The following is a 22,420-nucleotide window of genomic DNA, read 5'->3' as shown; positions in this document are numbered from 1 at the left end:
AAAAGCACCCTAGAGGTCCTAATTGTGTTCACACATCACAACCATAATATGGTAACCAATAGGCCTTGGGAGTGATGAGGGAGTGATGTGGTGAACACAAGATGATACTCATGTTTAGGAAGTGCTAGACCCTGTGTTGTGATCATTCCTTAGAGGGGAGTAAACCCAAAGATTCACAAAAAGGCTTGAACTTCTCATGGAAAAGCCTTTGTGTAAACATCAGCAAGGTTGTCTTGTGTATACACATAAGCCAAGCTCACCTTTCCTTGTAGACAGTCTCTCCTTGCCATCATGATAATATGCCTCAACGTGGTTTGATTGAGCATGTAACACTAGGTTCCTCACAACTGCCAAAGCACTCTGACTGTCAGTGTAGATCATGTGGACTATTGTCCCCAAAAAACCAAGTCTGTCAAAAGTGGTATGAGCCAAACGCATCCAACCATAGCTCAACCAAGATATACATGAGCTGCCATGCACAAAACAAAATCCACCAATGGACATTCATGTGTCACTAGGCAAAACAACCCAAAATGTACCGTACTACTCAAGGAGCAAAAGATCTGTTTAATTGCCTTCTAATGCATATGTAACATTTAATGCACTAATAACTTGTGTGTAGTGGAAATTGATAACATAGTGAGCATTTCATTAAGAACAAGTTCCTAATGAGCATAGAGAGAGTACTTAATTGAGAATTCAACATAGCAATTTACACCTAGCTAATTTGGCATTGACAATACTTGAAAAGAGAGAGAAATAGAACAATTAACAACAATTGAGAACCGGATTTACATGGAGCCGGTCCCCCCTCCCTAAAGGCTTTGTATTATAGCTTCTCCCATCAAAGGATACTTTATTACCATACAATCTTTGTGTTCCTTGATAAAACTAGTTGGTGTAATGAAGAATGAAGCTTCATACACCAAATTATGCTTGAAAAAAACACATGTGTCCCTAGCCTTAGTCCCAAGACCTCACACACCTTCAAAAATGGTGAGAGCTAGTAGGGAATGAGGGTAGATTGAGAGGAAGAAGAGGTATCTTATGAGAAAGAAGTATTCTCCTCACACACTCTAATAGCATAGATTAGCTTAGTACTTAGCATGGTAGAGGAGATGAGCATGCCATTGAAGCTTGGATCTTGGTTGGATTTGCATTCCATAGCCAAGAGTTGTTGGTGTAGGCCTCTACTTCTCAATGCTTGGAGAAGGAGATGGCGTTCTTCTTGCACACATGAGTTGTGTGTGTGTGTGTGTGTGTGTGTGTGTAGCATTGTATTAGAGTAAAATGCAGCCCCTTCTCTCATCTTGGTCGATCCCTCTTGCTAGATGCTCCTGTTGGCCTCCCATTGGCTCATGTAAAGCTTAGCCAAACACAAATTAGAATCATAGTTGATAGCCTTTTGAAAAGTGTCCCCCTTTCCCCTTTTGTGAGATTTTTAGGTATTTAATTAATTCATCTAAACTCTCATTGGACCTTTTTGTCTTCTGGCAAATAGGAATTAGGCAGGCCAAATTAGGCTGTTGGATGCTCATTGGACCCCTTGGTAGACTATCCAATAGTCTTCTAGGGAGCTTAATTTCTATTGGTTCTTTTATCAAGAATTTTCAAATTGCTTAAGACTAAATTTACTCTAGCCTAATTCTCATTTCCACCTCTATGGCCATCCAATAGTATTTGAGGGGAGGTTGGGGGAAATTTGGCCTAGGAGCTTGACATGTGTCTAGTATTCCATTTGTGTAAAGGGGGAGCCTTGGAGTGTGTGTGTGTGTGTGTTTCTCTCTCATCCCGTACAGTATAGGCTTGCCCCCTCCTTCGTAGGGATGTGGGAAGACTTTTTAGTCCTCCCATGACCATCCAATTTCCCCTTGCTTTGGCCATTGGATAAAAGTTTTTAAGTTTTGGAACCTTAGCCTATGGAAGTCTTAATGGACCTGAACCTTAGGTCTTTTAAGCCCCATTGAAGTAAATTGCTCTTTTGTAGGCTGTCTTCCTTTGGACATTTGACAGAGACCGGTCTAGCAGCTTTACCAATATTGTAGCTTTTACTCCCCTGGTACTTTCCCATATTAAATGATCATTTTAATATGAGAAAATCATTTGGGAGTGTTAGATATTAGTTTTTATGATAGCATAGACCCTAGGCTATGCATAAATGTTCTCACCAATGAGACTGCATACTGAACATATGGCCTTATAATGTAACCTTTTTGAAAAAAAACCAGGAGGCTAGGATACATATAATTACTCGTGTAAATCACCATTCAAAAACATGGTTTTTATGTCCAACTAATATTCATTCCAACCGTTATTAGCTACAATGTACGAATGCTATGAATGGTAGTCATACAACAAGTGGGAGAAAAAATTTCATCAAAACCAATGCCCATTTTGAGAGCATAACCTTTTTGCAAGAAGAATTGCAGTATAGCGATAAATTCTACCATCATGCTTATGTTTCAACCTAAAACTCCAATTAGTATCAATGCCCTTTTTCCACGTTGCAAGCTACACAACGGCATCATACTGATGGGAATGGGATCGTGCTAGCTAGATTGGATGAAAGATAAACATCGTGCACACAAGTGAGTGTGTGGTGGCTAGATTATCACTCAAGCAAATTAGGTTCCAAGATCAATTAACTTGGACTCATAAACACGATCTTGAGTATTTGCTAAGCCATCACAAGATCACTATAAACAAGGGATATGTAATGCAAAATAGAGTTTTGTTTATTTATTCATGAAATAGCTTTAAGTAGCTCTACAGCCTCATCAGGGCAGCCACCCCCACCAACCCGCCGCCTCCTCCTCGATACACATGGTCCAAAAAATTGTCCTTTTGAGATCTTTACACCATCCTAGGCATTCCATCTGCTGACAACAATGCACAACTAGTCATAGACCAATCCTTTGAGTGTTGCTTGCGCCCGAGCGTCCATATATATTAGCACTTTTCTTTCTTGAGTAATTTCTGCGAAGCTTTCCACCTCAGAACCTCCTTCAAACACACGGTGGTTCCTTGTCTACCATACATTATGTAAAAAGAAATATCTGACGATTTGAGTGCTGACGAGGAGGGAAGGACTTCCTGAATTCTTGCCTCCAAGGAGTAGGTCAATCTTGAAGAACCTAATTTTCCATGTTCCTTGGACCCACTTGCATATTTTCCCTGTGAGGCCTTTAATAGTTGGGCAATCCATGAATAGGTGGGCCAGATCTTCTCTAGCCATCCTGTATCCCAAGCATCGATCTGACCCAATCCCCCTCTCCTGAATCTTCACCCCCATCGGTAGAGCACCCCAAATTACCTTCCATAGAAAGACACTCATGTGCTGCGGAACCTTTGGCTTCCATATGTACTCCAATACTTTCTCCCACCTTTCCTCCGGCCATTGCTTTTTCCATAGCTTGTTTAGGGGGCTAGACCAATTCTTCTTATGCATCATTGTCTGATAAATGCTTTTAGGATGGGGTTTCCCTAATAGACTGCTTCCGAGCCATTGCCAGGCATTCTAGTCAAACACCGAATCACAGATTGGCATCACTAAATTGTCAAGCTCCTTCATCACTTTGTGGACCAGCAAGATCTCCAAGCTATTGAGTTGGTACTGGGTAACCAGAAGGTCAATGGTTTTCCAACTCTTGTTGCCACTGTCCCAGAAGTGTCCAAGCCGCTTCAATTATTTAGTTTCCTCGCTGTCTCAATCCAATAGGGAGTTTGTGGTAGATCTACAATTTTGGACAGCCAAGGGGACCAATGCAAAATGGAGTTTTTGAAGTATCTGACTTCTTCTCCCCACTTTAAGACTCCTGCTTCTCTCTTGCATTTTATTACCAATTCTCCTGAACTGCCTCCTAGTTTTAAGGTAGACCACTCCGGGGCTAACAGTTTGTCATGAACCTCCACCCCTCTCCACTTTCCACCATCCGAGCCAAGTTTAGATGTTTCTATCATATCTCTGACCATAACAACCCAAACTTGATCCTGTTTAGCCAAGGAGACAACAAACTTGGCGCAACAAGCTTCTGCATGGCAACAGGGTTGAGAATTCCGAGGCCTCCTTGATTCACCGGTCGAGCAATTAATTCCCACCGGGCCCATTTCCATGGCTTGGAGGATTTCGTGTTGTTTTTCCATAAAAACCTTTTTACTGGTTTTAAGAACTCTTTCCAGTGACACTTAGCCATCTTGAGAAGCGGACTAGTGAAGGCAATGTAAGGAATTAGAAAGGCATTTATCACCTTTATCCGACTTGGGAATGGGAGAAGAGCATACTCCCACCTACTCATTTTTGTTTTTATTTTCTCAAGCACCCACTTAAATCTTTGCTTGTGGGTCACGTCCACCCCCAAGGGGGCTCCCAGATGCCTGAATATATTCCCTTTTGTGACAATCTCCCCCGACCAGACAGAAGGGTCCAATGAGTCATTTTCCGATACAGCCTTGACTTCTCTATATTACACTGGGACCCGAAGCTTTTGAGAATATTTGCACAATCTCCAGAGCTTTTCTGATGACCTGGGGGCACGCCTTCAAGAAGAGGAGAGAATCGTCTGCAAATTTTTTTTCTAGGAGTTGGCTATTTCCTGGCAAAGTGAGGCCTTGCAACTCCCCTCGTTCCGCACTAGCTTCGAGCGTCGTGATTAAAGGATGTGATACTATGGCGAAAAGTAGGTGGGCGAGAGGGCATCCTTGCTTAATAGACCGTTTGACCTCAAAAGAGCCCATAATTCTATCGTTGAATAGGAGCTCTGACTGGCTTCCAACCCCCACTACGCGTACCAACCGACATAGGCGAGGCCAAAAGCCAAGAGATTCCATGACGGCTTCTATATATGTCCATGTTATTCTGTCATAAGCCTTGTCCAGGTCCAATTGCAGCAGAATGCACTCTTGCTTTGTGACAGTTGCGTATACGATGCCCACCATTGCTGCCAAGATGTTATCGTAAATGGACCTACTCTTTCTTATCTTAAAATGAAACTCCTAGCCAAATTCTCTCCTCACTCTGTCAAAGAAGTCTCCAATGTCCATTTGTACTTTATTCAGAGATCCCTACGTTGTAACAAATGGAGAGGGAAACTTCTATCCCTTTACTCCAGAGAAAGAGCCTTAATGGCCGAAGCTTGTATCCAACTCTAGCTCTTTCTGATGGGACAACCTCTTTCCACCTCTTTCCTTCTACTTCTCCCTTCACACTTTTTTAACATAACTTCCTTTAAAAAAAAAAAACTGCATGTATCGAAGAAAAACTACACAAAACAAACGTGTGCTATATAGTACAAGCCGCAACATACTAGAAAGCTTCTATTCTGCAAAAATATGCAGTCAATAAACATATACAAGAGGATGACATTGCCTGCACAGTATTGCCAGTAGTCGAAATTGAGGTCGCGATGCGCTTGAATCAAAGTTCTGGCAACCCCAAGATCAATGGTCTTATCTTGAAGGATATGTTACCCCTTGAAGATGTCACTCTAACATTCTCAAGACAATATTACTTATCACATGCGTTAAAGGCTCTTTCATTACCTTTACAAATCACTTTTAAGGAATTTTAAGAACCTTTTTCTATCAAGCTTTGTAAATTTTCCTTGGGAATTGTAAAAGAAAGTCGAGGTTTTTTTAAAAACCTATAAGCTATCGAATCTATCAACACTATCCTAGCTATCGAAGCCCTCTTCGATATCAATTGTTGCAAACAAAGGTGCAAGAACACATGAAGATGGAGAAGATTAGGAAGAAGGTCAAGAGCAAACAACATGAAGATGGTTTCAAGAGAAGGTCAAGAGCACACAACAACATTAGTATTATCGAGTGCGATAATACAAAGATAAAGCTTTCCCTAGAGCGTATATACAAGTAATGAAAGAAAAACTCCTAAAGAGGGAAAATGTATGGTATCATGTGCGTTCAAGACCTCTTTCACTAATTGGTTGTAGTCCCTCTCATAGAGTTTGTAGCACATGTACATCTTTTATAGCCATACTAAATCAATCCTCCTATAAATGGAGTAGTCTTATACCCTTCTTGCTTCAAGGGATGAAAACTTTGCACAATGGACCCTTCCCACTATTTTCATTGTGGAAGTCCGATCCCTAGGCCAAAGGTTCGATGTGGTGGGGCAGGGGGTGGGTTCAAAGGGGGAAACAGTTTTTTCAACAGAACAGGTTGTATATAAGGGTAAATTAAGAGCATTTTGTGCAGTAGCAAAAAGTGTTACCATGTCAGAAGAATTTTGAATGGAACAAATTGCTTCATGGCAGATTCGGGCATGTCTCAAGGAAGCAGAGATTTGCACTCTCTCTCTCTCTCTCTCTCTCTCTCTCTCTCCACACACACATACACAGCGTGACACACACATACACAAATGAGTATTTTATTAGTATAGAACCATCTTACAATCAAAATTTATACTCTAAAGGCATGTCAACATTAATACAATGGTGATAAACCTACCCATTAAAAACAAACATGACATATTTAACATTTTCAGTTAACACATTAAACTGCAAAACACCTATTACGGCAATTGCCCCAATCTAGGTCTGCACAATCCGCGTGGGAGGATAGAAATCGGCATCCTCTGCGCCTTCCTCATCAACCTTCTCCCCCTGGCATCGATCTTGTTCGCCACTTCGGTCCAGGCGAGAAGGGGGAGCGACGGGAGCTGGGGCCTCCGTAGACGTATCCGGATCCCCAACCACAGGTCTTTGATCATGAGGTCTACCCACATGAATTGCTTCCAGAGGGCCATGAGGTTCCTCCGACAGAGGCGGGCGGCTAGCTTGGTATTCTGGATCCGAAGCCTGCGGGATTGATGTCACCTGTTGAGGTTGATTGGCAGAATAATTGGGATCCCAAGCATGCTGAGTTGATGCCGGTTGATCTGTGGTTAAAACAGGGTACCGCGTGCCCCCCCCTTCCGCAACTCCCTTTGCAACCATGCTTCTTGCCGCAACTCTCTCGGCTGCGGCTTGCTGAGCTGCAATCGACCTAATCTCATCGCGCTTCTCCCTAGCTTCCTTCTTCTGTTGCTCGGAAGCTGCCTGCACCTCGTCTTTCTTTGTCTTGTCCTGAGGATGCAGAATCTTCCGTCCTAATGCTTGCATGCTTGCCATGGTGGTGTCTACCTTCTCGCGAGCGCCAGATGTCAGTACTGCCATGTCCTCACGAGCGTTGGCTCTTGATTCGCGGGCTGCGGCTTCCATAACAGGCTGTGAGGCCATTTTCTGCTATCGTTAGTGTGTGCGTGCCTGCGCTCAGTGTGTGGAATATAGAGCCTCACTGTTTGTATAGTGTAGCGTGGTCTGTGTGTGTTTGGGGGCGGGGGGTAATGATCTGTCGAGGTTTAATGGCGAGCTTCATATTATACGTTGTCCGTGTAGGCTGCGCCAAGTGGTATCTCTATTGCGTGCCACATCGTCCTCACGAAAACAGGTAGCAACAAGGCTCACCAGAAACATTCTTAATTTCTTCTTGGTCACATAAGGCCAAGGCGGCATTCGTAAAGCATTGAACTCTTGGAAGCAATTGTGGACTTGTCCAATAGTGCCACATGGTAAACCTTTTATTTTTGCATGCATAAAGCATCAATAAAGCAATTGTGGACCGTGAGTGGTTTTCTGTTTTACGAGCTCACTCGACCCACTTCCGGCGGGTCTCGTTCGCTCTTACCAACGGGTCAATCCTATACGATTTCTTCAGCTCACTCATTTGAGTATTTGTGTATGTACCTAAGTGGTGTGTGTGTATTCAACGCATCTCGCTCACATTTACCAACGGGTCAATCCTATACAGTTTCTCAAACTCACTCATGTGAGAACATGTGTGCGTACCTAAGTCTGTATATAAATATGTATGTGTGTGTGTATCTTTATACATAATATCCCCATGACACAAATCACATTCTCTCTTATCTCTCCCTTGTTGGCATCCCTCTCCACCACCTCTCTCACTCTCTCTCAACTTCAAGTACTTCATGTACGCTATGACATTGTTGGAATTAGGGTTGCAGAGAAACGCACACAGCTTGGAGAAGAAGAAGGAATCTCAAGGTACACAACTGAGAGAGTATTACTTAGTGTGCAATGGAAAGATAGATAGCCCTAGAATGAATGGACGTATATACAATGCACGGGGGGGAAAACCTCCTAGAGAGGGAAAAAATGCCCTGACGGTCCTAAGTGTGTTCACCACATCACTGCCACATGTATATGGTAACAAATCCCCCCTGGAGTGATGCGGTGAACGAGAGCTGGCACATGAGTAAAGGGAAGTGACATGCCCTAAGGACATGGTCAGTCCACAAAGGGGAGTAAGCCCAAAGCTTTGCGGAAAGATTCGAACTTCTCACGAGACAATGCCTTTGTGAAAAGATCTGCAAGGTTGTCCTGTGTTGGCACATAAGCCAATCTCTCTCCCTCCCTCTCTCTCTCTCTCTCTCTCTCTCTCTCTCTCTCTCTCTCTCTCCCCCCCCAACTGTTGCCACTTGGAACGCCTTAAAAGGCTTCTCCATAACAATATGGAAATATGAAATTCATCTTCATTCACTCCTAATGGCTCCGCTCTCAATTCACTACATAGAATCTTGCAAGATTCCATCTATAGCTGCCACTCCTAGGAGGTGCAACAAAATGTCCATGCAGCCACCGATATTCAAGTTGAAGAATTCATGATGAGACTCAAACTATTGGGTTGAGCTAGTTCACCACGACAGGCTATGTGTTGACTATGGTATGCACTACATATGAAAAAAAATACCCATTGCTGCATGATCATCATTACAGCCTCACACGACAAATGGCGGCTCGTGCAACCCCTTGGTCTATCATCCATTCCTCGTCTCCACTTGACTCCACTCTACAGGCATCATGTGTCCCTACCATCACCTTGAGTGTCCATCTCTGTGCCACTTGTTGGTGGCTCAATGTGATCTGGTCCCCCTACATGTAAGCCACCTACTGGTAATATAGAAGATAGATTGGTTTTGTAGTGTTGTAGAGTTTAGTTCTTTTATATATATATATAAGGGTCTAAGGTTTAAACGTGTGAGTTTTTTCAAAAATTAACTCTCTCTTAACTAATATGACCAACTACTCTAGATCACATTTCAAGAGGCAAGCGAAAACATGTATCCTGTGCAAAAATGCAGTAACAATGTTTCTAGGCCTTGACAAATCGTTTCCTTCATTGTGCCAGAACAGACTTGAGAGTCATTGTGTAAGCTAGATGTAGTTGAGAACCAATCAATTGGCCGTCTGTCTGTTGTAGTGTCGATAAGTGTGTGTGTTTGTGAGAAGCCAACAAACGAAACATATTGGTTGCAAGAGTTAGATTTCTGGGGTTGGAGAGCTTGCTATGTATGCTCATGGTGAGGCCCAATTGGCTTGCATAACATGATTGACAGTTATGACCAGAGAGATTGTTATATATTTATGTATGGTCATTATAAAGCCCTAGTATGTATGTCATTGATGCATGCGCGGTGCATTACTCTTCTAGGTGTCGGTTGTCTGCGAGTGGCGCATGTGTGCATGCACGCGCACACACGCACACACACTCATAGAGCCATCGTGTTAATGATTGAACTTGTACAACCATTAGATTGTAAGGATCGCACACACAAATAACTCACAGTTCTACTCCTTTGTGCATTGATTGAAGCTGTACAACCATTAGCTTTGGAGTGTTCTATAAAGTATTGGTTTGATTTTATAGGACATAGTTCTGCACATGTAGGCTAGTTTTGAGTGTTCCATAAAAGATTGTTTTGCTTTTTATAGGAATTTCAAAATGAAGTTAAAAGTCTTGATTCATAGCTCTCCACTATGTAGGCTAGTTTCTTCATAAAGGAGATGTAATGGAGGTCGAAGAAGGAAAACCAGGGATTTCAAAATGACGTGATCACACTATAATTTCAGGTTAATAACAATAGAAATGCAAAATAACAAATATTATGTTAATTGACATTCATCTTTTTTGACCTGCAACACTACAAGAGGTTGTGTGCTCTTGTGACGCTGTTAGCGACGGAAATACACTGGGTTTTTATAACCCCCGACGTTGCTAAAACTGTCGCTACGAGCGTCGCCACGAAAGCGTCGCTATATAGCGACGCTTATAGCGACGCATATAGCGACGTTTACACAGACGACTATAGCGATGCTACAGAGCCATAAATAGCGACGCTTATAGCGACGCCCGAGAGAATTGTTTTTTTGGTGGCAGGGCATTGAATGCCCTGCCACCCATCAACCATATTGTACTTGATTCACTTTTTAAAAAAAGTGCAAAGGTAGATAATAGACCCAAAATAGTCACCCACAAGACGCATTGTTTGCAAAATTGACAATTGTACACATCATAGGCAAAATGAATTGATTGGCAAATGTAATAATGACAATTGTACAACATCATAGGCATAAAGAATTGATTGGCAAAAGGAACTGCGGTGACAAATGTAATAATATACATGGTTCAAAAAGACGTATAAAATCCGTCTCATGATACATAAGCTATGAGAAACCCTAAACTAATTCTATCTAGCTACGGCTAAACTGACGTCGTTTAGTCAGACGTCTCATCGCGTCCAAGCGGCGTATCTGTCGGATTCTGCAAAAAAAGACAATAAGACAGCTTTCAGTAAGTATAAACATATAACGACATTTATAAAACAATACAAAAAATAAAAAAGAGTAAACCCTAATACTAACCATGCCGCCGCAAGAACTGAGAATGTCCATCAAGGCGTTTAAGCCCTTCCTACCTACGTACTCGCGCTCGTACGGTGTGGGATCACGTCCTGTCATCGACCACTGTCAAAACATACAAAGATTTCATTATGTTAGAACTAAAAAACTCATAAACCCTAAACTATCGAACATGCATAAAGAGCAATGTGAAAACACTTACAAAATCGGCCTCAAATGATGCCCATCCACCGCTCCCCAAGTGGTGCGAGCTCCCTGCCTCTACTCGCGCTCTGGCTGCATCCTTTTGTTGCTTCCACTTGTCGGGATTCTCGCGCGCTGCTTTCTTCGCATTCTTCCAATCTTCTTTGGCTAGCCAATCTGGCCTGTTCCACCCATTCTTGATTGCTTTTTGCACTTCAGAACGCTTGTGTTTGCAGTATTCGCGCATTCGAATCTTCATCAGGTCTTCATTGAAGCGCTGATCCCGTGTTGGAACGGGAAACTCATCATGAAGTATGCTGATGACTCTGTTTTTTAAATCACTTGGTACTTCACTCCATTTGTTTAGTATGTAGTGTCTAAACAGCTGAGAGCAAAGACCACACATGCGCGAGATCACCTTCTTGCCGTCATCATCCATGATGATGCCACCGCTGAAGTCGACGGAGTAAGGCAAGCCCTCTGGCCGGTGACGCGTGAACCTGGGTGTCCCGACAGGGGTCTCTAGCGGCGTGTCGATGGGGGTACGGACGTCAGGTGTCTCCACCGGCGTCTGGGCCCCGAAGCGAGGAGTGTCGAGTGGGGTGGCTCCTGGCGGAGTAGGTAGAGGTGTGTAGCTTCTAGGAACAGTCAGCCGTGCAAAACCTGGCGTAGATGGCGATGCTGTGGCTGGTGTGGGGGCGGGCAAAGAAGGGGAGGGTAAAGAGCCTCGTCGAACACGAGGCTATGTGGAGGCATCGGTGGCGGAATCCCCACAACAACCGCCACCGCCACCACTAGAGCGCCGGTGTCTAGACGAGTGTGAAGCTCGTCTCGTCGACGCCGAAGCTTCGGAGCGCGCCGAATGCTCCGAAAGAGAGGGAGATGCGGATGGAGTAGGAACGCGCGATGATGCGCCACAGCGATGACGCTCCACGTACCACTGTCTCTGCTGCGGTGACAAAGAAGAAAGAAACTCCTCATCATCCATACCTGCATTAAACACACGAATATTTAAACTTAATATTGAATGAATAGAGTAGACAATGACGCAAAGACCATTAAATACAATGACGTAATGACGCATATAAATACAATGACGCAATGAATTGAGTGATAGAAGAGGCAAGTCGAAAACTCAGAATTTTCAATCAAAAGATGTGAGCGCGAGTAGAAAAGAGCGTTATACACCATGGAAGGTACTTAGAGAGCCAGAGCTTTTACAACACGGAGCAAAATTGTTCAAATACAATATTTGTGGCTTTAAGAGATCTCTCTCTCATCCTCGCATAACTCAGCATAACTTCCTATATCTATATAGAGCTCTCCGTTTAAACACATATCCTCTGTTTCATTTTGTAGCTCCTCTGCATGCACCCCATATAGAGTAGTAGCATCTTGATGCTCGTCTGGCACCACCGCAGCGCCTTCTGATTGAGCATCTTCTCTGATCTCCTCCATTGATGTCGTTGTGATTGGCACATGGTAGCCTTCATACATCCTTGCACTACTAGGGGCTACCTCTATGACGTACCACCAGTTTGATGTAGACTTTGTAGGATGAAATATTACCTGCCAGAGCCACATAACCTACATGAGAGCTTTCAAGCACATAACTTGTAAAAGGGGGATGTTAACTATTTACATACTTACTTGTTCACAATGCTCGGGTAGTACGAAAGTGTCTCTTAGGTCAGTCCATTTCTTAGTAGAATCCACCTCAAGAAAACTAGACTCTCCTCTACGCACAGTAGCGTTGCGACCCTCCATGATTATCTTGAACCATTGCACGTCGAACAAGTCGACAAAAAATCCTCTGTAATCAATCCTCAAAATCTCTTGCAGCGTGCCGAAGTAAGTGAGTTCCGCCACCACAGGATCTGCATCAGAGGAACGTCGTCGACTAGACTGTTCAAATTTTGCCATGATTCCACAATCTTGAGTAAAACGCTTTTTGTCGATTCGTTCCACCCTAAAATGTTGACCTTTACACCATGCTGCTGTGTATGACTTATACTACAACGAACAAAGATTATGAGTGGCCGTTCAAACGTTTATAAATAAAGTCACTTGCTAGTCGTACATTGCAAACTTACCTTGGTCGCGCAACCCCGAGAGTACTCCCACTCTTCTTCAGTCACTTCGTCACCGCATTGTTGTGCGCTTTTCAATTGGTTGTGCAACCATCTTAAGCTCATGAAGGTTGGTAGGCTCTCCAGAACCGCTGGATAGTGCATCGGTGGTTGTCTTCCCCGTCTCCACTCGATTCGTACCCTTTGTCGCTCTTGCTTTGCATCCTCATATTCTGAAATCCACTTTTGCATCACTGGATTGTGAAGCATGCAAAATCGGTTGATTTTAGCCTCTAGATCTTCCGTCATCTTCTTCTCAACACCGAGATTGCACATGACAATCCCAGATATGCGCTCATCATCTATGGTTCGCCATAGCGTGTCCCGGGATTTATCAAATCCGTCTAGCCACTCTCCAATGTACACTAGGGACTCTGATACCAACCAACCTTCTGCCATGCTACCCTCCGGACGTGCCTTTTGACGCACATATCCCTTAAGCGTTTTCATGAAACGCTCTAAGAAGAACATCCATCTGGAATGAACTGTGCCAGCTATTTCCACCTCATCAACTATGTGAACAAGAAGATGCACCTGAATGGTTAGCATTGTAGTAGGAAAATGTTTCTCAAACATGCACACAAGCTCCGCAACATTTAGTTTGGCGAATGGTATGGAGTCTACGTTGATCTCCTTTTGTGAGATCCATTGCACCAGCTTTGCAAGTTTGTAGATTGTGTTATGGATGTCGAGAGACAAACATCCCTCAATGGCAACCGGTAAAATAAACTGTAAAGTATGTGCAGCAATGATATTAAAGTCCACATTTTATGCAATGATATTAAAATCCACTATGAACGTACCTGACAGATTTTATGCCAATCGTGTGACTTCAAACCGGTAAGCTTTCCTTCTTTAGTAAAACACGTTCGGAGCGAGTGCATTACGCCAGTGGGGGTCCGCAAAGATTGAATGGTCTCTTTTACTTTGCGTTCTTGGGCTCCTGTGAAAATCCATGGTGCTTTAGGGAGTTTTATCGATCCATCAGACGCTGTTTGCGGCCAATATTGCTCCATACGATCCACATTTCTAAGGTCAACTCTAGCTCCCAAAGTATCTTTCTTGCCAGTCAAATGGTCCCTTAGTAGATTACCCACATTCTTGAATATGTGCATTGGATCGAGCAAGTGATCGATCATGAGTCGGGGCCAGTATGGTAACTAGTACCATAGAGATAGTCTCTTCATCCCTGGAGGCAATCCGTCATCGCACATCTCCGTCTGCTCTAACCATGCTTGTGCAGACATCCTTGGTGGCTCTCTTTCCAAAAAGCCGTCGCGTAACACATGATTCTCTGGAAGATACGCTTGATGACCTTCGTAGATTTGCTTCTTCAGTGAGGGTGCCCTACGTGCATTCAGTCTAGGTCCACATGTGACACATGCTCTGTATCCGCTTGTTTGAAGCCCTGTATGTATACACATGATAATAGATCAACTATGGGGAAAAACAAGATTTACAGTGTCTGAGTGAGGAGTGTCAATAGATCACCTGAGCATTCTGTTAGCCCGGGATAGTCATGCATGGTCCACATTAGAATGCCTCTGATCAAAGCATTCCGTCGTCCTGTGTGTCGGCTCATATCCACCACCTCTATGCCAATCCACAATTGTTGTAGCTCTTCCAATAGTGGACGAAGATACACATCCATATTCCCCACTTTATATCGCCCTGGCACAATCAAGCTTAGCCATAGGTGCCCTTTCTTCGTAGTCAACCACGGGGGAATGTTGTAGTTGACGATGACAACGGGCCATACACTGTAAGATGTTGATCTTTGACCAAATGGATTTACGCCATCCATAGCCAGGCCTAAGCGCAAATTTCGAGCTTCCCTGGCAAAATCCGACCATGTTCCATCTATATGTTTCCATGCTACGCAATCTGCAGGAATTCGTAGCACACCATCCGAAGATTTATTCTCCTCATGCCATGATGCTAGGGCGGCCATGGACTTACATTCGAAGAAATGCTTGATGCGAGGAAGCAGAGGGAAATGTCGCAAAACCTTTTGTGGAATTTTTGTCCCGTGGAGATCTACTCGATATCTTTCGGAATCACATTTCGGACACTTCTCCATGTCTATGTATTCCCCTCTGAAAAGAATGCAGTCATTAGGACAAGCGTGGATAGAATTGTAATCCATCCCCAAGTTTCGCAAAATCTTTCTTGCTTCATCTCGGGAATCTGACATCACATTGTCAGCTGGTAGTATGTGCTCTTTCAGCAATCTACACAACATAAAAATATGATACAGTCGTGTAAAAATCTATCAGATCATTATACATTTAGAGTTCTATTAAAGTAAACTAATTGTCATAGATCACCTGAAAAGCGCTGTGACGCTAGTGTCACTCCATCCAAACTTTGCCTGCATGTTGAGAAGAACCAGGAGTGCTTTCAATCTAGACATACGTGCTCCATTATACAATGGCGTATCGGCTTCACTTTTCATATCATCATAGATAAGCCTTTCTGAATCCATGATCGTCTCGATCATTTCATCAATCTCGGGCTCAAACATTGCCTCGTTGGGAATGTGCTCTGCATGATCATCCCCCGAGCTGTCAAAGGCTACATCTTGTGGCCTCACATATGCTGCTTGACCAAAGCGCCTGCGAACACGTCTATTGGGTTGCAAGATTGCTGCTTGTTGGCTAGCGTCAGAGTCCGACGAGTTATAATTGGCAACAACTCGATCTATAATAGATGGATCGAACTCGCCAAATTCGCGAACGTGCTGCAAAGAAACACGTCTTGTCCGTCGCACAACATGCTTGCATTGATTACAAGGACATAAGACCCTCGTTGAGAGATAGGTGTTTCGGTTGGACGGTCCCACATCCTCGTCGCTACTCATAATGAGGATAAAAAACTTATAACCTGGACAACAAATTTAATATTCTAATGGCATTCTTCGTCTTATCTCTCTCTCTCTCTCTCTCTCTCTCTCTCTCTCTCTCTCTCTCTCTCTCTCTCTCTTTACCTCACATTCTCTAGTCATGTCCAATCCCCGCACACCTCGGTCTAGAGGTGCACGGAGATCAGAACCATCGGGTTATAATCTCGTCTTTATTGGTCAATACCTATATTTGTGGGTACAAGAAATCTACACACCCACGTCTACATGATACTGCATGTAGTGGACAAAACCCCTTTGCCTCTTCTCTAGCTGTAGCACTTCACTTCATCTTAACATCTTTTCACAGTAGATCTTTTCACTGTTCGTCTAACTCTAAACCCTAAACCGTAAGTAATTCTTGCGTGGACTCGATCTAACGTAAATAAGCGTAAATCTAAATAAACATAAATCTAACTAAAAACAAAGCTAAATCTAATTTAACGTAAGTCTAATGACTAGAGGTTGTCTAGATGGTCATTGTGTCGGGGATGTAGTGACTCTTGCCGCCCTGAAGATCCACCTTCTTCCCTATCTTCTGAAGACATTTCACCAGTACTTTTGGATCGACGGAGCCCACCATGAGTGAAGGCAGCAATACCCTATATTCCATTGAGGGCTTTCTTCACCCGCTTCATGCAGGCATCGCAGTCTATGGAGACCTAAATCTAATCTAATATAACGTAAATCTAAATCTAGCTTAAATAAACGTAAATCTAGTTAAAAATAAACCTAAATCTAATTTAATGTAAGTGTACATATAACCTAATCTTTAACGTCTTTTAAGATAGTTTCCTACGACGTTATAACTCTCTTCTTCTTGTGTGTGTGCGCGTGTGTGGATGTGTGTGCCAATAAAAAGAGATAAATGGTATAACCTTTCTATCACCCATGCCAAGTATGATAGATTGATTATGCCATTTCCCTCTTGAATAATAGGTCTTGAGTTCAACTCCTCGTCGGCTAGATCTTTAGGTCTTTTAATTTTAATTAGTTTCCTACGACGTTAAATTAGTTTCTCTCTCTTTCTCTCTCAATGTGTGTGCGTTTTTTTGGATCGTATGCATGTTTTCTCTCTCTTTTCCTCTCTCAATGTGTGCGTTTTTTGTTTATGCATGTTCTCTCTCTCTTTTCCTCTCTCAATGTGTACGTTTTTTGTTTATGCATGTTCTCTCTCTCTTTTCCTCTCTCAATGCGTGCGTTTTTTGTTTATGCATGCTCTCTCTCTCTTTTTCTCTCTCAATGTGTGTGTGCATTCTTTGTTTATGTATGTGTGTGTGCGTTTTTGTTTTTGTTTGTACTCTCTCTCTCTCAAAAACACTATGTGTGTGTGTGAGAGAGAGAGAGAGGGAGAGAGAAAGAGGGGAAGGGAACATGAGAATGAGGAGAGGGAAGGAGCATACCTGGCTCTCCTTCCTCTCCTCGTGTGTGTGTGTGTGTGTGTGTGTGTGTGTGGAGAAGAAAAAGAGAGAGAGAGAGAGAGAGAGTGAGGGAGAGCGTTACCTGCTCCTTGCTTGAGGGCGCCGAAAAACTCAGATCTGAGATCTGAGTTTTTGGGCGGGCTCGGTTATTTTTTCACCCCAGCCGGCGTCGCTATGAGCGTCGCAAATTTCTTTGTAAATTTGCGACGCTCATAGCGACGCTTATAGCGACGCTCATAGCGACGCCGGAAATTTTTTTTTTGAGCGTCGCTGTGTGAGCGTCGCTAATATGAATAGCCTCTTGTAGTGTTGTGACTTATAAAATCACTTTTAAAAATTGGGTTTTATGCGCAATGGATGATGTATGAGTAATAAAAACACTTTGTTATATCTCAATAGACAACAAATTTTCTATGAGTTTTGTTTTTTCTCTTAAGTTTCAAGCAATAAGCCTCGTGGAGTCACTGATTGTCATTCATTGATTTAAAAAATGGTGGTTACTCTTATATCAATTGATTGTCGTAAGATGGTGGTTATTCTAATATCAATTGATTGACGTAAAATGGTGGTTAAAATTATAGCAATTGATTGTCGTAAGATGGTGGTTACTCTTATAGCAATTGATTATCATTAAGTTTGTATGCCGTAATTGAAGTATAGTGTTTAATCAGGATATGGATAATGATAATCAAAGGGCTAAGCGCGCTTTTGAGCGTCTCAGATCCATGTGTCAAGGCGGTGGAGTGAACGACACCGCTCGAATTGCTGCTTGTTGCTCCCAGTGGGCCAACCCGATGGGTACACAATGGAAAGAGGTGAACACTAGGATTGACCGAGAAATGGTGAAATCCATATGGCCAGGCGTTGCAGATGAAAACATCAAGAAAGGCCGACTCAAGATATCACAATGCATTAATGCAGACATACGAGACAATGGAGAGAACATATATCTCGATGTTATGGGTCATCCTATGCATCATATGGATTGTCCATTGTGGTTTGCCAAGATGTTATACATGCATTATGTCTTGGGTGAAGCAGTGGACTTTAGCTCAAGGACACCTCACATGACGGTTGAGGACATTCGCAGTACTGCAATCACCGTCACACGGCAAGAGATGTCATTGGCACTAGAAGGTGCATCAATGGAAGTGCATCAAGTTAAGGAGGAGCTTCAAACTCAACTCAGGAAAGCATCACAAGCTACACAAGGCTCTCATGCAGAAGAAACCCTAAATAGAGACTTGCAAAGGGAGGTGAAGGTGCTATCTCGCCACGTAAAAGAGTTAGAGGCGACTATTAAAAAACAAAATGCTGCCACATTGATTGAGCACCCAACATCTATTGAGGCCCCTCCAGCTTCTGGTGAGCACGGTGGTCCTTGCCCCATATGTAGATCATTCTTTCCTGAGTGGCGTGGTCACTTCAGCTTGCCATGCGGACATATGTATCATATATCATGCTTGATGCAAAGCATGATGAATAACTTTCATTGTGCTATATGTGAGTTTGAGATATCCAAAAAGCTATATGCAATGTTTAAAATGTCCGAAGACTATAATAAGCTTAAATGTCAGCGTGAACAGGAGAATGAAGATATTCTCACAAATATTTCACTATCACTTGGATAGTTTTTGTAACATTTGATAACATTGACTCGTTGTCTTGCGAGAATTTATTAGTGAATTGTGAATTGTCTTCTCTTCAGCTTCAATTATGATATGTGATAATGCAACGATTTTTTAGGGCTTTGTATATTATGAAGATTTAATAGTGATTTGTGGCCTTATAAAGGTTTTTAAGGGCTTCATTTATTATTAAGCAAATGTCTAAACCTTAAACTAAATATAAAAAAAAGCTTATAAGATAAACAATTTCTGAACTTAAGCAGAAGTCACTCAATGGATTCGATAATCTATTAATTAAACCACCGTCGCTTGCTGCGACGGGTCAAAGTTGGTTCAATTTCCAAATTCTCTTCAATCTCTTCTAAAGTACATGTAGTTTCTACTTCATGAGATTCCCCTTGCAGCTCACTGTCTTCGTCCACCTCATCATTGGTTACATCATAAGTCCAGCGCGGCATCTCCTCTTTGTAGTTCTCAGCTTGCACTCTTGGCAATAGCTGATGGTTGCAGTACATATAGAAGGCGGTTTCTGATGGTGGAATGTACATATTTATATGTACTCCAGTTTCTCTCAGAACTTGAATTGGATGCACATTGGGCTAGGATTCTAACAACTAGGCGTTTAAGGGTGGGTGCACTACCACCATTCATCATCCACCACTTCCACGCTGGTTGCTCCGTGGCAAGTTTCTGCACAAATTCTGTACCAAACTTACCCTCTTTGAGTTTAAACTTCGTAAGATCAGTAACAGCTGATGCATGCTCATCAGGATCATCATAAAACCTGCCTATCACATCATAAAAGTCTTCTAGCACCTCCTCATCAAGTTTGTCTATTTCCATTGCCCAATACTCTGGATCCAATAAGAAAGATACGCTGTGTAGTGGACTATGTGCTCCAACCCATCGACCATGCACATACTTTCTCAAAATTTCTCTCCTCTTTTGAGTGAATGGTGTCTTCCAAGGCTTCACAATTGGCTCCTGGGGCTCCTCTGGATTTGCAAGGCTTTCTTGAACAGTCCACCAAGCCATCCACACCTTACCTATGTTAGGCAAGGCAGAATCCAGTGGGCGTAATGCTAGCATAATGGGCATCATGACATTGTGCACATCCACCACATCATCCCAAAAGTGGTGATCAGCTAGTAGATCTTTGATCACCCCTATTTTTCTTTTTATCTTCTCCCTTTGACCAGCCTCCCATTTTGAAAAAGTGGCACAAACAAATGTCTCCATCACAGCATTCTTATTTTTTATTAGTGATTCTACCGTATAGTAGTTGGTGCAAAATCTAGTTTCGCACGGCAGTTTTAACATAGTAGACATCCTCTGACGGTACATGTCAAGAACCCTCTGACGCTTCAAAACAAACTTGACTATTAAGCGAGCATTGTCTACTTTCCATTTGAACCACTCTGTGTCCTCCCTCTTGTACCAATCTTGCAATACCAAGTTCAAGCTGTGTGTACTGCAACCAGCACTATATAGGTGAGAGAAGCGACTTTCAAGTATTCTACCTGCAGCCCTGCAATTTTTGGCATTGTCCATGATTACTTGGACAACATTTTCTTTTCCAAGTTCCTCAACTGCGTCGCCAATGATGTCAACTATAAAACTGCCAGACTTTATTTGACCAGAGCTATCCACAGCTTTGATAAAATATTCACCACGAGGACATACAAGCATGATGTTGATCAATGGCCGCCTTTGAACGTTGGACCAACCATCACTAACTATGGTGTATCCAGATTGTTCTGTTGCATTTAATATTACCCTTTGAATATCCTGTTGTGTGCTTGTGTAACATTCATCCAACAGTTGGTTTCTCATATGGTGATATGTTGGAGGGGTAAATCCAGCACCATACTCCCCAATGCATTTCCAAGCTGACTTCCATGCATCACGGGTGACAATGGCCAATGATCCCCCAGTGAAATAGACGGCTTTAGCTAGTGCAAGTTATGCTTCTTCTAAGGCAAGTGTTTTGAAGCTCGTCTGTAAGCTAACCTGTCTACTTTTTGACGAACCTACCTGAAAGTCAGGAGATCCATGGTTTGGAGGAGTACTTCCATCGATATGAGAAGTTGGTTCCCTACTTTGAGTGCTTCCATTGGTGGGCGTTACACCCAATGATCCCTCATACTGGTTTGATCTTATCGATACGGGGGTGTGATGGTCGAAAGTAGAGAGTTTTGATCTTTTGCTCGTGGAAATTAGCTTACCAATTAAAGCTTTTAAGCGCATAGCTGCTTCTTCTGCACCTAAGCCCTTGCACTTTCCTCCTTGAATTCTGGTATTTCCACCTAGAAAATGATCCCTTATTCTTGGTGCTCCTCCAGATTTCTCTTCGCCACAAAAGTTACATTTCCAATCTTGATACTTATTTAAATTTGTGGCAAAATTCCACTCGGGTCTTGGACTTTTTCCACATGCCTTTCACTTGCCCTGCGAAGTGGTGCCCTACGAAGCAGGACCTGGCATTGAGGTAGGAGGTCTCCTCAAGGAAGCCAGGCTTGGGACACCAACACCACCGCTGACATTCCCGATGGAAGACATACTTATTGGATGCCTGCAATACCAATAAACATAGCTCAGTATGCTATCTCTTCTTTCAAGTATTATTCAAACCAAACATTAGTGTTATAATCAATATCACACACAAGCGTAGTAGTGAAGCCTGAAGGGAATAACCTCAATCTACTCAAACATGAGCAAGCAAATACAACGGTGAATCAAATATGTGATCAATCCATCCCAAAAGTAGAGATATCCACCCAAAGATTCACTTTCCTACCCCTTTCATGAATCAGTCCAGTCCAAAAAAGAACTAATGACCCATGATTGGAGCTCTAATCGAAACAGCAAGAAAATACAGCGGTGAATCAAACATGTGATCAGTCCATCCCAAAAGTAGAGATATCGACCCAAAGATTCACCTTCCTACCTCCTTTCATGAATCAGTCCAGTCCAAAAAAGAACTAATGACCCATGATTGGAGCTCTAATCGAAATAGCAAGCAAATACAACGGTGAATCAAACATGTGATCAGTCCATCCCAAAAGTAGAGATATCGACCCAAAGATTCACCTTTCTATCTCTTTTCAAGAATCAGTTCAGTCCAAAAAAGAACTAACGACCCATGATAGAAGTTCTAATCAATATAGCAATCAATTTAGCAAATATAATGGTGAACCAAACGTGAAATTAGTCCATCCCAAATGTAGAGATACCGACCCAAAGATTCACCTTTCTACCTCCTTTCAAGAATCAGTTCAGTCCAAAAAAAAACTAATGATCCATGATCAGAGTTTCATTAAGTTTTAATTTTTTTTAAAGACTATTCATTCTTTTACCTTTAGTTTTTCTTCTAAATTTTAAAGGATGACCAAATTTAGAGGAAGCGGTGATGTGATGTGATGTCTACTACAGGGTTATATAG

The 22,420-nt window shown here is 42.6% G+C and overlaps 1 protein-coding gene across 1 annotated transcript; it reads right to left on the bottom strand.

Moving 5' to 3' along the window:
• Positions 1-6,369: 6,369 nt before the first annotated feature.
• On the bottom strand, positions 6,370-7,401 carry LOC147463730 (uncharacterized). Its single transcript, XM_086529468.1, has one exon. It carries the CDS (start codon positions 7,233-7,235, stop codon positions 6,549-6,551), a length of 687 nt encoding a protein of 228 aa, XP_086385594.1. The 5' UTR covers positions 7,236-7,401; the 3' UTR covers positions 6,370-6,548.
• Between the last annotated feature and the right edge of the window lie 15,019 nt (positions 7,402-22,420).

This window comes from Adiantum capillus-veneris, chromosome 2 (assembly GCF_014529385.1).
Source record: "Adiantum capillus-veneris isolate H3 chromosome 2, ASM1452938v2, whole genome shotgun sequence".
Taxonomy (NCBI): Eukaryota; Viridiplantae; Streptophyta; class Polypodiopsida; order Polypodiales; family Pteridaceae; genus Adiantum; species Adiantum capillus-veneris.
Note: the sequence above shows the minus strand (reverse complement) of the source record. Positions and strands in the feature narration are given on the sequence as shown.